Source organism: Henckelia pumila, chromosome 4, assembly GCF_033568475.1.
Source record: "Henckelia pumila isolate YLH828 chromosome 4, ASM3356847v2, whole genome shotgun sequence".
Classification (NCBI taxonomy): Eukaryota; Viridiplantae; Streptophyta; class Magnoliopsida; order Lamiales; family Gesneriaceae; genus Henckelia; species Henckelia pumila.
Window position 1 is genome coordinate 135,842,721 of NC_133123.1, and position 13,376 is coordinate 135,856,096.

General features: G+C 35.7%; 2 protein-coding genes and 1 pseudogene across 2 annotated transcripts; 1 reads left to right on the forward strand and 2 right to left on the reverse strand.

Moving 5' to 3' along the window:
* Positions 1–855: 855 nt before the first annotated feature.
* LOC140863810 (DEAD-box ATP-dependent RNA helicase 21) lies at positions 856–3,364 on the reverse strand. Its single transcript, XM_073267518.1, has one exon. It carries the CDS (start codon positions 3,295–3,297, stop codon positions 1,201–1,203), a length of 2,097 nt encoding a protein of 698 aa, XP_073123619.1. The 5' UTR covers positions 3,298–3,364; the 3' UTR covers positions 856–1,200.
* A 1,477-nt stretch (positions 3,365–4,841) lies between these two features.
* On the reverse strand, positions 4,842–8,646 carry LOC140863734 (protein TONNEAU 1a-like). The gene is made up of 8 exons (XM_073267350.1): positions 8,437–8,646; positions 7,151–7,280; positions 6,691–6,779; positions 6,457–6,579; positions 5,925–6,058; positions 5,804–5,829; positions 5,563–5,719; positions 4,842–5,229 (listed from the first exon to the last, which is right to left on the reverse strand). The coding sequence occupies exons 1-8, from the start codon at positions 8,521–8,523 to the stop codon at positions 5,163–5,165; spliced, it is 813 nt and encodes a 270-aa protein (XP_073123451.1). The 5' UTR covers positions 8,524–8,646; the 3' UTR covers positions 4,842–5,162.
* Positions 8,647–10,800: 2,154 nt separating this feature from the next.
* Positions 10,801–12,480, forward strand: LOC140861820 (dirigent protein 24-like; annotated as a pseudogene).
* Positions 12,481–13,376: the final 896 nt, after the last annotated feature.

The following is a 13,376-nucleotide window of genomic DNA, read 5'->3' on the forward strand; positions in this document are numbered from 1 at the left end:
GGGTTTTTTTAAGAAAATTTTATTTTTTTAGCGTCTTGAGTTTTCTTATGTGGTCAAATAGCTTGGAGATAGATTTAATGCTTTTGCTTCGGAAAATAAAACTTAGAATGAGATGCACTATTTAATATATGTCAAAAACTGTATGCCATATAAAAAAAATCAATATATTAAATTATACATAACATTTTATTTGTTATATATGCATAGCGTGTGCCATTGCTAGTATATAGATTAAATATTATGGTACTTGAAAAATGAAAAATAAATAAATAAAAATTACTGAGAAGAATCAATAAATAAAAAAAAACATTCGTATCCTAAAAAACCCTATAATTCTTATTCTATCAAAAAATAATGATAATTTATTCTGATGCATTTGACACCAAAAATTCCAATATCAGAATTCATAATTTGTTCCCCAAAATGCCCTTTATAGAAAAAAAATCTGAAATGCGAAAATGCAATAATCCGCTCCCTACAGATTATATAATGGGTAATGCTGTAGTCTGTAGAGAAAGCCTAGCAAAGTGGTTCGTTATTATCTTTACAAAGAAATAAGTGGATCTTGTGAACTAAAAACAAACATCGCCCAAGTGGTGCATCACTATAATATGATACTGATAAGTCAAGGCAATAGTATGAATTGATCGAAATCCAAAATAATAAAAAACATGGGAACCGTGCGAACGAAATAGGCTCTTGGAAACTTTTTGTCCTTTTCTTCTTTTTTGTTTTTTTTTTGCTTTGAAAAAAGTTCTTCATCGGCACAAGAAAACAAATACCAAGACGATGGTACGAGCTTAGCACAAATAACTTTCTATGCATACGTTTAAACTTTAAATAATCACCAACAAAAAGCCTAGAACAACTGACATAAAAATCATATGACTGGTAGGTACCAGGTTAAAAGTACAAGATACTTGAATCATAATGCCTTCAAAAAAAATCATAAAATAGGAGATCAAAGTCGCAGCTAGCACAGAGATGGTATTAAAATACATTTCATACATTTCCTCGATCACATGCAAAAAAGTTTGTAACATGTAGGCTCAATATAAGCATGGAAGGGAATAATAAAAATAACTGGTACCACAGTTTCCACCCAGATGCTTATATTTCTAAAATCAAACGCTTCCTTTGCAGCCAACAAGCTTGGATCCATGGAGAGGTACGGCTGAGTGATACTTCCAAGTTGCTATGTCAATTGGCATAAACCATGTCATTCCGCCTGGGTGGTCTGTCGGGAATGGAACCCGGTTTAAACTTTGATGCCTCGTGTCTTGCAAGCTCCGGAGGAACAGGACTGTTGCTCTGAATTAGCATTTGCTTGAGATCATAGAAAACATCTGTGTCATGTAGAGTCAAGAATGTTGTAGCTACACCAGTCTTCCCAGCACGACCTGTTCTCCCAATACGGTGGGTGTAGGCTTCGATATTGCCAGGCATGTCATGGTTTATGACATGCGCCACATCAGGTATATCAATACCACGTCCTGCAACATCAGTAGCAACCAACACATTGTATCTCTTGGTCCTAAAACCTTCGAGGCTTATTTCTCTTTGTTCTTGTGACTTTCCACCATGCAATGTGGTCACTCGGTAACCTTCTTTATCCAATATTTTTGCAACATTGTCAGCAACCTTTTTCGTGTTAACAAACACAATAGCTGTCTTATCTGCGAGTTCATCCAGCAATTTTTTCAATCTATGCATTTTATCATTCTCTTTCATCATCATAACATGTTGAGAAATTAGATCAGTGGCTTTTCCTGCTGTGCCAATATTGACAACAACTGGATTTCTCAAGTACTTCCTTGCCAGCCGCTCTACAGCTGGTGGCATAGTGGCACTGAACATATAAGTAGTTCTATAAATCCTTTTCTCATCAAGTTCTTCGTCTTCGTTCTCTGGTTTCAAGTTACTCGAAGGCATGGCATCCAATACACCGACAACTTGTGGTTCAAAACCCATATCAATCATTCGGTCAGCCTCATCAAGAACAACATAATTACATTGATTCAATACTGCATACCGCCTCTCCAAACAGTCAATAAGACGTCCAGGAGTTGCAATCACTACTTCACACCCTTGCCTAATCCTAAACCCCTGTTCTTCTATGGATTGCCCGCCAACAATAGAGACAACCTTTATTCCCAAATAATGAGCAAATTTGACAGTCTCATCCTCAATCTGTTGTGCAAGCTCTCGCGTAGGAGCCATAACAACAGCATAAGGCCCCTCAGCCTCATTCTCCTCGCTCATGGGAGGAAGTCTACTTATGTAAGTAAGCATAGGAAGAACAAATGCAGCTGTTTTACCCGAACCTGTCTCAGCAATGCCAATGACATCTCTCTGCTGCAGTCCGAGGGGAATGGCAGCCATCTGAATGGGAGATGGAGTCTTGTAACCAGCCCTTTCGACAGCCTTCAACAACTCAGGAGTCAATTTGCTTTCGACCCAGCTCCTCATAGGACGCGGAATTCTTGAACCCTTGTAAGAAATGTTGAAATCTTCTCTGAAAATTCTCCAGTCCCTCTCCGTCATCTCCTCAAGCTTCTTCTCAGACCAATGTCTATCAACCCTCATATCAAACGTGTCATATGAATCAGCAGCAAGCTCCTTCTTCTTTTGAGCAGCAGCTTCCTCACGCGTCTCCTCAATACCTTCCTTCTTGCGAATCTCTTCACGAAGCTCCTTCTCATTCATAGCAGCAAGTTTTTTCTGCTCCCTGCGGTCCATTCCAGCACGGAGTCCACGGCCAAAGAGGAGACGGGCTTCATGAGGATTTTGGTACAGGGAATTCATGTCGCGAGATGTGTCCTCAGTGTTTTCCCAGTCAAAGGAGAATCGGAACTTCTCACTTGGTTTAATAACACGCTTCTTAGGTTTTTTCGATCCCAAGTACTGCTCCTTGATAGCAGCAAGCTCAACTTCACGCTCCCTCTCAGCCAATTTCTCCAATCGAGCACGGTCCCGCGCCTTGTGCTCTTCCTCTCGTTCTTTCTCTCTGTTTCGACGCTCGTTGTACCTGTCCCTCTCCCTCTCCCGCTCACGTTCGCGATCGCTCTCCCTATCCCGTTTCCGACGGTCATAATCCCGGTCACGGTCTCGATCACCTGAAGCTGGTGGTTTTGCCTCGTCGCCGTTGTCCGATTGAAGAAGGAGCTCAGATCGACGCTTCAGTTGAGCAACTTCTTCCTCGCGGCGTTGCAGGGCAAGTTTCTGACGCTCCGCTTTGGTCAGAAAGACCGGCTTCTTCGCCCCCTCTGCTTCTGCACTTGGTTTTATGGATGCCATCGGAATTCAACTACTGAATTTGTGAATTAGGGTTCCGCAGAGGTGAATAACAAAAAGCCTAAACTAATGGCAAAAATATAATAATGGATTATTGGGTTTAGTACGTGTCGTCCGCATGGCACTATCCTGTTGCGAGTGATGTGTAACTTATGATTGATCAAAATTAGTGGGTTCCACATAGAGCCCACTGATTTTAATCAATCATGCGCTGTCACGTCACCCGCAGAGCACTACTCTGCGGGTAGCATCTACTCAACCGGATTAGTGACCGGTCCCGGCCATTTTCGTGTTGCCAAAATAAAAATATATTTTTTACATATATCTCGTAAGTTAGATCCTACCTATACAGGCACTGCCTTGAGGTAGATCTAACGGTAGACATTTAACAATAAATGTGGGTTCATTATTTTATAGTGGACCCCGCATATATTGATAAATAAGGAACCTTAGATCTATCATAAGGATAATACCGGTAAAGATAGGTAGAAATAAACCATATATCTCATGTTAGATTTATCATAATTACATAATTACAGAAAAAATCAACAAACTTTAGAAATTACATATAATTCCTCTCAAGTTTATATCAAACTTACATTTACGCACATTAACTTTAAAAATTACGTACATCTCCTTAGAATTTTCTAAATACCTTACAATTACCCCTTTTTGTGCATTAATATTAAAGAATATAAATTTTTTAAAAAAATAATTTAAGAAAAAAGTACAAAAATGAATATAAAAATAAAATTAAATCAAAATAAATTTTTTTATTTTGGTTTTGAATGTTAAAACCCAAAATATTATAGTTTAGGCTATGTGTTTTAAACTTAAAGTCGATAAAATTAACCAAATTAAAATATATTTATAATTTGATTTTTTTTAATTTTTAAATCAATCAAATCAAAGAATGGTTTTATCGATTAGTTTTAAAATACTTCGTGTAAACTATAATATTTTGAGTTTTAACATTACAAACCAAAAAATTTTAATTTTGGTTCAATTTTATTTTTATATTATTTTGTACTTTTTTCCTTAATTTCTTTTTTTTAAAAAAATTCACTCTCTTTAATATTAATGCATAAAAATGGTAATTGCAAGGTATTTAAAAAACTCTGGGGAGGTAAATATAATTTTTAAAGTTAACGGTTGTAAATGTAAGTTTGATATAAACATGAGGGAATGTATATATAATTTTTAAAGTTAGTTGTTTTTTTTTTTTTGTAATTCTGATAAATTTTTAAAATATATCTCTTGTTATATATTATATGATGATTCCATCAGTCTTCTAAAATTTTAAATAATTTTATACAATAATTGTTGACATACTAATTTCATTTATTGAAAATAAAAGCCGAACATATATTTTTCAAAACAACTTCAATAAAATTTTCTTTTCATTGAAGTTTCATTAATTTTGCTTTTTCTGCAATATAAAGAATCAATTACTTACAATTAATTTTTCTACTCTATTCTGGACAAAATTCCCCAAGCATTTCTTTCTTCTTGAGTAACTTAAGTAACTTCGTTTTTACAAAGGAGTATGCCATATTCTATCATGACTGTGCCATTTACAACACCGCCCCAAGGTAATTCTGATGCTTGCAGCCCCGATGACCCAAAGTGCAGTACAGTTAACTCGAATAACAAGAACAGTTCATAATCTAAGATACAATCTTTACAAAAAGAAATGCGTCCCTGGACTCGAAATACCAAAATGTATAAGGACAACAAAGCCAAAAAATTGATAAAAACTTAACGAGGAAGTACACAAGGTCACTGATACTGTGATACACGAGCACTTTGCATCTTTTACGTAGATAGGATCATCGATTTTGGATCAGTAAAATTTTTCACAAACTAAGTTAAAACCCGCTGGGTTTCTTGTGGTCTACCCTGCTATCTTCCTCGGAAATTTCATCCCCCGCATGCCTGCAAACAATGGCATATATAAGCTACAGATACTCTCCAAAAGAATTTCAACAAGAAAAGCAACCATTTTTTCCTCAAAGAATAACTTCACATTCAGCCTATGATGAAGATCCACCCAAAATTTCACTAGGCTTCCAAATTCAAAATGATCTCATGTTGAAGTAATTATTATGTAGCAAGGGCAACATTTATTTAGTTTCTGTATTTTATGACATCGTTAACAGCTTCCAAGGAATCCGCCAAGATGGAAAAGTTAAAAAAAAATTATGCTGTTGGATTGTTCCCAGAGGTGATAAAGAATCTGAAATATGATATCAAGGTTCAGAAACAAACCTCCGAGAAGTTGTTAGATTTCGAGCTTTTCTATCCAACTGTAGATTTTCTAAAGCAGCTGAAGCACGCATCATATCTTCAGGAAGGTCATCATTATCATATCTCCAATTATAATCATCTTTCCGATAGCTAGAAGTAGATGACCCTGCTCTTCGATCTGAAACTTTGACAAAGTAAGACAATAAAAGAGAACAATGGCAATGGTGTTGCAGAACCAACTTCAAATAGTTTTACTGCTCACCAGATGATTGAGAAGAAGGAAGAGGCCTGCAATGAGCATTTCATTAAACTGTAATTTATGTACTAAAATTGGAATCAAGTAAAGAAAAAGCACAAGAAAGAAAACATTATTGAAAACGAACCTGCATAATGGAGGTAAACCCCCTGCAACTGATGACGATGATGGTCTCCTAATATTTCGAGCCTCCAGGTTGGATAATTGATCAGCATCTGGAGTGGTTAATCTCCTGTTGCTACCCCTTCCCTGAGATAAATTCTGCACGAAAATTAATCAGAAAATGAAGAAAATCTAAAGCTATCTAAGAAAAAGAAATTCAGCTTTGTGATATCTAAACAGATAAGAGTAATTCAGCTCACATTTTTAGAACTGTTATCTGCATAAAACTGTCATATTATGTGATACGTATAAATGAGAAGCATAATGACGCAAGAAAATTCTATGTTACATGGTTTTTATACTACCTATTATAATATGTGTTGGAAATGATGGAAACCAGAAAACAACAATTAGTAATTACTAAAATTTACATATTATAACGATTGTTTATTTACCAAGTGAAAGATAGTTGCATTAAAGGCATCATTTAAAAGCATCATACAAGTGAAAGGATCAGTTTATTCAAAATTTCACAAGGAAAATAGGCTTAATCAGACCTCAAACTTCAAGAATCCTTCAAGAGCATCCAAGAGTAAAGGGCCACTGTCTCCGTTCCTGTTTAGATCATACCCATTTTTTATGCTGAATTCTTTTAGCTCGGATTTCCAGGAATCTTTTGGCTGAAAAGAAAAAAGAAATTTAACAGATGATGATTGCATAGATGTCATGGAGAAAACATTCAAAGAGTGATGGGTAAAATAACCAAAGTAACAACAGATTATGGGAAATACCAAATTGCTCTCTGGTACGTAGACTTTCAGCGTGTGGTTTAATTGAGCCCAATCCAAATATTCACAGATCAATGCAGTCATAAGTTTTCCTGTCAAAGTATCAACATACAGACAAATAATTTGTTGTACCTGGCACTCTTAGGAAACCTCAAGTGCCCACATTAAGTACTAACTACTAATGATCCCGATAAATATTACGTCGCTCCGTCGCTAAAAAGATAGTTCCATAGAGTTTGCAGTCACTTAAATCTTTTCACGCAACCTGCATAGTAACCTTCCATCTAATAATAGAAAATGTAATTATGCTTGGCATTTCAAACTCTTTGAAAGTCGTTTCTATTTGGTGCATGAAGAGAAAGAGATGATATGGAAGAAATATAGCCTGAATGTCAAATACATGCATCAGATTAACAAATGTATCGAAGATCGAAAAAGAACCGGAAAGTTGGAAATAATTCACCTGATGGAGAGTTATGGAGTTTCTTTGCACGATCATTGCAGCTACCCAATAGTGCAGGAGGCAGACCTTCCTTCTCTATCACCCCATCCTCTTCTTCAATAGCTTCAAACACGCTGGCTCTCAGCTCAGCCTAATAACAAATTATTTGTTAACAATATTACCTGAAAGCAGCTGCATTGGCAAAATTTCCCCTCATTTAGGCGTGGGCATATTTTTATTTCCAGTGTATGTTCTGAGCTGGTAATTTTTGTGTTGACTAAAAAGTTAGCACGTCTTTCCAGTAATGTAAACAATTATAAAATACGAGCTTTCACTAAATCACAAGCAACTCATATGATTCTTCGAGAAACTTAGCAGCCGTGAACTTACTAGCAGAATAATAGCATATGACTTGAGTATTCTTAATTATTACCTGAATATATGCAGCAACACATCTAACTATTGTTGGGCTTCTCAAGTTCAGTCATCAAACACACATTCAGCTGGCCCATTCGGACACCACTTTACAGAAAGACAAGAAAATACATTTCCAATTCAAAAACCTTTCTTGTGATCACATATCAGCTTGACAGTTAGTATAGAATGACTAATAAGCTCGAGACTATCCCACCTAAAAGGCCAGTCTCTTGGATTTGGGTTTTCATCTCGAACTTATGGCCTGATATTGGTGCTCTTCTTATTAGTTGATAAAACGGAAAGGGATGTCCGAGAAAGGACTACCATTAGAGGTAGGTATTGATAATTTGGCTCATGTTCACATTGAATATTCAAGTACATATACCTATTAGTGATAGGTAAGAGAGAACCGTCATAGGACAGCTGCGGGTGCCAACTTCTCCAGGAGCAGACAAGGTTTAAACTCACATCATCTTCACGAACAGTTACGGAAGACTAATAAGCTAGTGCGTCTTTATCAACTACAATGCTATTGTTTTGAGTTTAACCACGCCTCTCTCATCCCAGGCTTATGGTCAAACAACCTTAAGAATGTCATAAGAACAACCATTCCAAACCTTTGGTTCATTTCACAAATTTACAGGGTAGGATAACAACCAATGCAATTCTCGAGAGAAATCAAGTAGCATTTTCCTTTAAAAGGCAGCAAAAAATCCCACTTCCACAAATTCAAATATCTTTTCCGTTTTGAAAAACCCCAACTTCCGTATTCAAACAAAAACACACCCCCACACGCATGATAGTGAGAAATTGCGGAAAAAGAAAGCAAATATAAAATCCAGGATTCGCAACAGATGGCTGTAAAAATGAACGGGAGGAGTGATGCTTACTCGGATCTTGGCAAGGACGCCTTTCTTCTCAAGAGTACGAGTGATCAGGGTTTTTAAATCCATCATTTCTCTCGTATAATCGTCCATTCTAACGAAATTCTCACGATTTTCAGGTCCTTCTCAGCCCAGAGTATTCAAGGAAGGACCTTTGTTTCTGTTCTTTCCAATTCAGATTACAGATTTGAGGAGCTCCAAGCAAGAGTAGTAATAGTGGCAGTGTTTGGGAAAATTAGCATTTTAGCCCATGGCTAAATTTTGGTTTTGGCTTGTTTTGGAAAAAAATTTGTAACTTTGTTTTTATTTTGGATTTAGTACTACATGTTGATTGTTTTGGTTTTGGTCCTATAAGTTGACTTAATTTTTGATTTTGGTCCTATACAAAGTTATGTTTTGAAAAAAAGTACAGGAATTTGGATTTTTTTTTAGATTTGGTCATATTAGTTGACTTATTTTTTTTATTTTGGTCATGGAAAAGATACGATTTTGACCAAATTAAGCTCGGTTAAATTAGAATAAGCGCCTATGTTTTTTATTTTAAAATAATAAATTAAATTTAGAATTTAAAAGTTGACTTTCCAACTTCGCCGCTTAAGTTATAATAAATATTTTTTTATGATTTTATAATTAAATAAATTAGGTTTAAAATTTAGATGTTGACCTTCTAATTATTTTTTAAAATAATAATTATGTTCTAAAAGGTACAATAACTTGTTTTTTTTTTTTGTATTTTTCCTCTGTCGCCGAAACTGGAGGAAGCAGCAAAATTTTGCTTATTTGCAGTGTTCTAAAAAGCACGCTTAAGCGGTGATTAAACGTGATAAAAGTGAAACATACCTAAAAAGCTCTGCTTTCGAAAAAAGCGGGAAAAAAAAGTCAACCATAGTTGAGAACGATAAAAAAATATATTAAAGTGTTACTTTTTAAAAAAAACAAAAGTATGTTTTAAATATATTTTTAGTTTTTTAGCTAATTTTGTTAATTTAGGTTAGAACTTATTTATATGATCATTAATAGGTGCTAAGTGGGCGAACACTTAGTGCCAAATAAATAAAAAAATCGAAGTTACAATTGAAAACGATATAAATGAATGTTTGTTTGTTACTTTTTAAAAGAACAAAAGTATGTTACATTTAATACATTAAATTAACATATTTTAGATTTTATTAAATTATTTAGATTAAAAAAAGTTTAAGCGTATAAAAATATTTTTTTATTAGTTAGTTGTAATTATCTCAAACTAATAAGCAGATAAAACATGAAAGAATAAAAAATATTTATTACAAAAATAATTAGAGATCAACTTCTAAATTCCGAAACATGATAACATACAAGACGAAAACAAAAAAACAAACCAACTTACAGGACCAAAACCAAAATAAGCCAACATATAGGACTAAATCCAAAAAAAAAAATCGAGTTACAGGATCTTTTCCAAAACAAGCCAACATACAGGACCAAAACCAAAAACAAGCCAACATACAGGACCAAAATGTTAATTTTCCCCGCGGTGTTCAGTGTTCAAACTCCTTTTAACCAATAAAACGCTACTAAAATTACAAGCTACATCACACGACTTTGCTTCGCATAGTAGGAAAGTTAAAATGAGACTTGGTTCTTCGACAAAAAGTTATCAAAAATCAATTAATTATTTGTTTATAATTTCTAAAAATAAATAATTATTGAAAAAAAAAATTATAAATATTTATATTTAAAAATTGCACACACTCTTTTAATACGTGTGGATTACATAATAAATTAAATAAATAAAATCAAGTTACTATTTATTATTTAATGTTGTCTAATTATAGTATCTACTATTCTAATATTAGGTCTTACACATCTACAAAATTTCTAGCCTTCCTTTAAAAATTGTATCTTTTTACATTTACGTACAAATCTAGATTGACCATAAATCCCAATTCATACGAGTCCAAATCTTCTATAACATTTTCTGTAAAATTCCTAGTTATATTAACTTGTATCAAATTTTAATGAGTTTTAACTACTTTTGGTCCCAAAAAAAAAAAAAAGAGTTTTAATTACTTCTCATATCAATACGTTTGTCAAATCATTTTTTGGTGGATATGGAAGTTGCTTGAATGTGAAACTTCATTTCACTTGACAATTATATTATAGTTTAAACTCAACAAACCCATTTGAATTTGATGTGTGTATTATTCCTTCATCAACTCCATTTTATCAGCTCCACTTCCTCCATTAAAATATATATAGCAACCATTAATCAAATTAAACAAGAAATTAATCTTGAAACAACTTAATTGCTAGCTAGCCTACAATGTTTATCCCCTCCCCACCTCTAAAATGCTCAAACCGATTATCTGCATGTTCTTGCTAGCCACAACCATGGCTAGCTCAGCCAGAATTCTCGATGAAACAAGCTCACAAGTTCCACTCCCAGTCGAAGACGAATCACCCGATGCTTCCGATCCTACGCCAAATAACCCTGGTGTGCCACCCATTTTCACTCAGCCCATCGGGCAATTTCCAGCCACTCTGCCACCGAATCCTTTAGAACCCGCAGCACCCGAGCCTGAAACTTCAGCCACCGCCACGGCCCCTGGAGGAGCTGCCACCAGCACAGCCTCCGGTTCCACTACGGCGGCGAACCAGTATCCCACACTGTCCTTCTTCATGCATGAAACTCTCAAGAATAATAATCAGAACTGCGGAAGCGTACCAGAATCCATGATTTAGTGAATGATTATGGGTGATGATCTTCAATTTTGCAGCCAAACCAGATTGTTCTGTCGATGGAAAACAGAAAGTATGAGTTGTTTCCCAAAATTGGGACCATAACCGTTTTATAATTAAATAAGTTTTCACTATTTTTAATTTGACCCTTCAACAAATCAGAAATATCATATATGATATCCACACAATAATATCATGACAATTAAATCTCAATTCTTTAATTCTAAATTAGACCACATTAATTTATGACTTATTTAATTGATTACATTTAAATATTTACAATTACAGTTATGACCCTAATAAAATTCCAACAATCCTAGGTAGCTCACACCCCTCTGGCCGGGTGTGACAGGCATCGTTGCCAACTCCAACGCCAACAACCTCCCATTCTCAAAGCCAAACAACCAGATCCTCCCCATCAACGGCGGTGTGTCGTTAAACACCATCAACGGAGTCATCATCAACAACAACAACTTCCCCTCCCTAGTTGGCCTCAACGGCGGCTCCCCTTCGAACACTCTCCTCCAAAACAACGGCGGAAACAACCTGCAGGCCTTCGTCACCCTCCAACAGCTGATGTTCGGGTCGGTGACGGTGGTCGACAACGAGAAAACACAAGGGCACGAGCTGGGATCGGCGGTTCTTGGAAAATCTCAGGGGTTTTACTTGGCAAGCTCATCCGACGGAAGCAGTCACACACACGCCTTGACGGCGCTGTTTCATGGACATGGTGATCATGAAATGGATGACACAGTTAGCTTCTTTGGAGTTCACAGAACAGCTATTCCGATTTCGCATATGGCGATCATCGGAGGAACCGGAAAATATGAGAATGCTAAAGGGTATGCCACCATTGAGACTCTTCCTCATCAGGATCAGCAGACAACTGATGGGCTGGATGTAAGAAAATATGACACATAATTAAAACGAGATATATACGATGACGGAAGCGGTGACGACCAATGCCGCCATACTTGAACACTGTGCATATGGCGTCTCACATTCAGAAAAGTGAGACACGCAACACACACTTATTTTGAATCTCGTGCTCAAGAACACTCATTGATGGTATGAGAATTTGCCTATAAATACCGAGGCTCTTGAGGTCTCTAAATACACAACTCATAACAACACAAATACACCATCTACGAGAGAGTTGGAGTGTTTAGAAGGCTTCAACTGGAGAGGACAAATTATTCGATGGCTGGAGATAACGCTCAATCTTGCTTCCGCATATTGTTTATCATGTTCATATATTGTATAAACATGATTATTGAGAAAACTCTAACACTGGAAACTATTACACATTTCACTCTTTATCTTACTCCATAGAGGGTTTCTTTCTTCTTCTCCACTTGCTAGCTCTCAGATAGTGTTTGAGAGAGTTTATAAAAAGTATTTTTTAGTTTCGTTTTCACAAAATTTGTGAAGAAAAAACTGTGACGACCCGGTTCTTAATCTCTCAAATCACAAAATTAATCCAAAATCATGAATTAAATCTAACTTTAAGTTATAAAGAAAAGGAAAAGAAAATAAAAAAAAATTAAAATGAGTTGCGCTCGCGCGGCTAAAAAGTGCCGTGCGAGCGCACCCTGTTTTACTCAAAACAGAGGTGCAGCTCGGGGCTGCGCGTGAGCTGCTCTTTTCTACAGCTCGGGCGCGGTCCTGGACAGAAAAATATTCAGAAATTCTCAACCTTTTCTCAGCTTAGAAAACATTTTCAATCATCTATACCAAGTCTAAGAAATCTCATACAAATTCCAAAATGTATTAGACAAGGTAAATGAAGTCACGAACAAGAGCATAAACATTTCTCAAACTTGAGTTTACTCAAATAGTTCAAACTATATTACAAAAGCAAAGAACCACACTCTAAACAAAGTTCAAGTGTAATACATAGCCAAGGAGTAGAAACTCTAGACAATAACTCAACTCCAACAGTTCATACATCCACTCTTGTTCTTAACATAAAGTTAACAACATCTTGACTTCTAATCCGGATCATCACTCTAATCTCTCATCCCTTGTTCTTCAAGTTCGCTTTTGTCCAGTTTCACTCCCGCCTATTGTCATGACACATACAACACAACAATAGCCGGATAACTCCGGTGAGAAATACATTTCCCAGTAAAAGAAACTAAACATGCATATACAACATATATCAAGCTCATGATATAAATAAAGACAATGCATGTTTTAAAAACAAGGTTTATTCAAGAACTCTCTCA

Coding starts and splice junctions, on each gene's coding strand:
- LOC140863810 (XM_073267518.1), bottom strand. CDS start 3,297: ATGGCATCCATAAAACCAAGTGCAGAAGCAGAGGGGGCGAAGAAGCCG.
- LOC140863734 (XM_073267350.1), bottom strand. CDS start 8,523: ATGGACGATTATACGAGAGAAATGATGGATTTAAAAACCCTGATCACT. Junction 6,780..7,150: donor ACTCCATAACTCTCCATCAG/GTGAATTATTTC, acceptor ATACTTTGACAG/GAAAACTTATGACTGCATTG. Junction 6,580..6,690: donor ACGTACCAGAGAGCAATTTG/GTATTTCCCATA, acceptor TTTTCTTTTCAG/CCAAAAGATTCCTGGAAATC.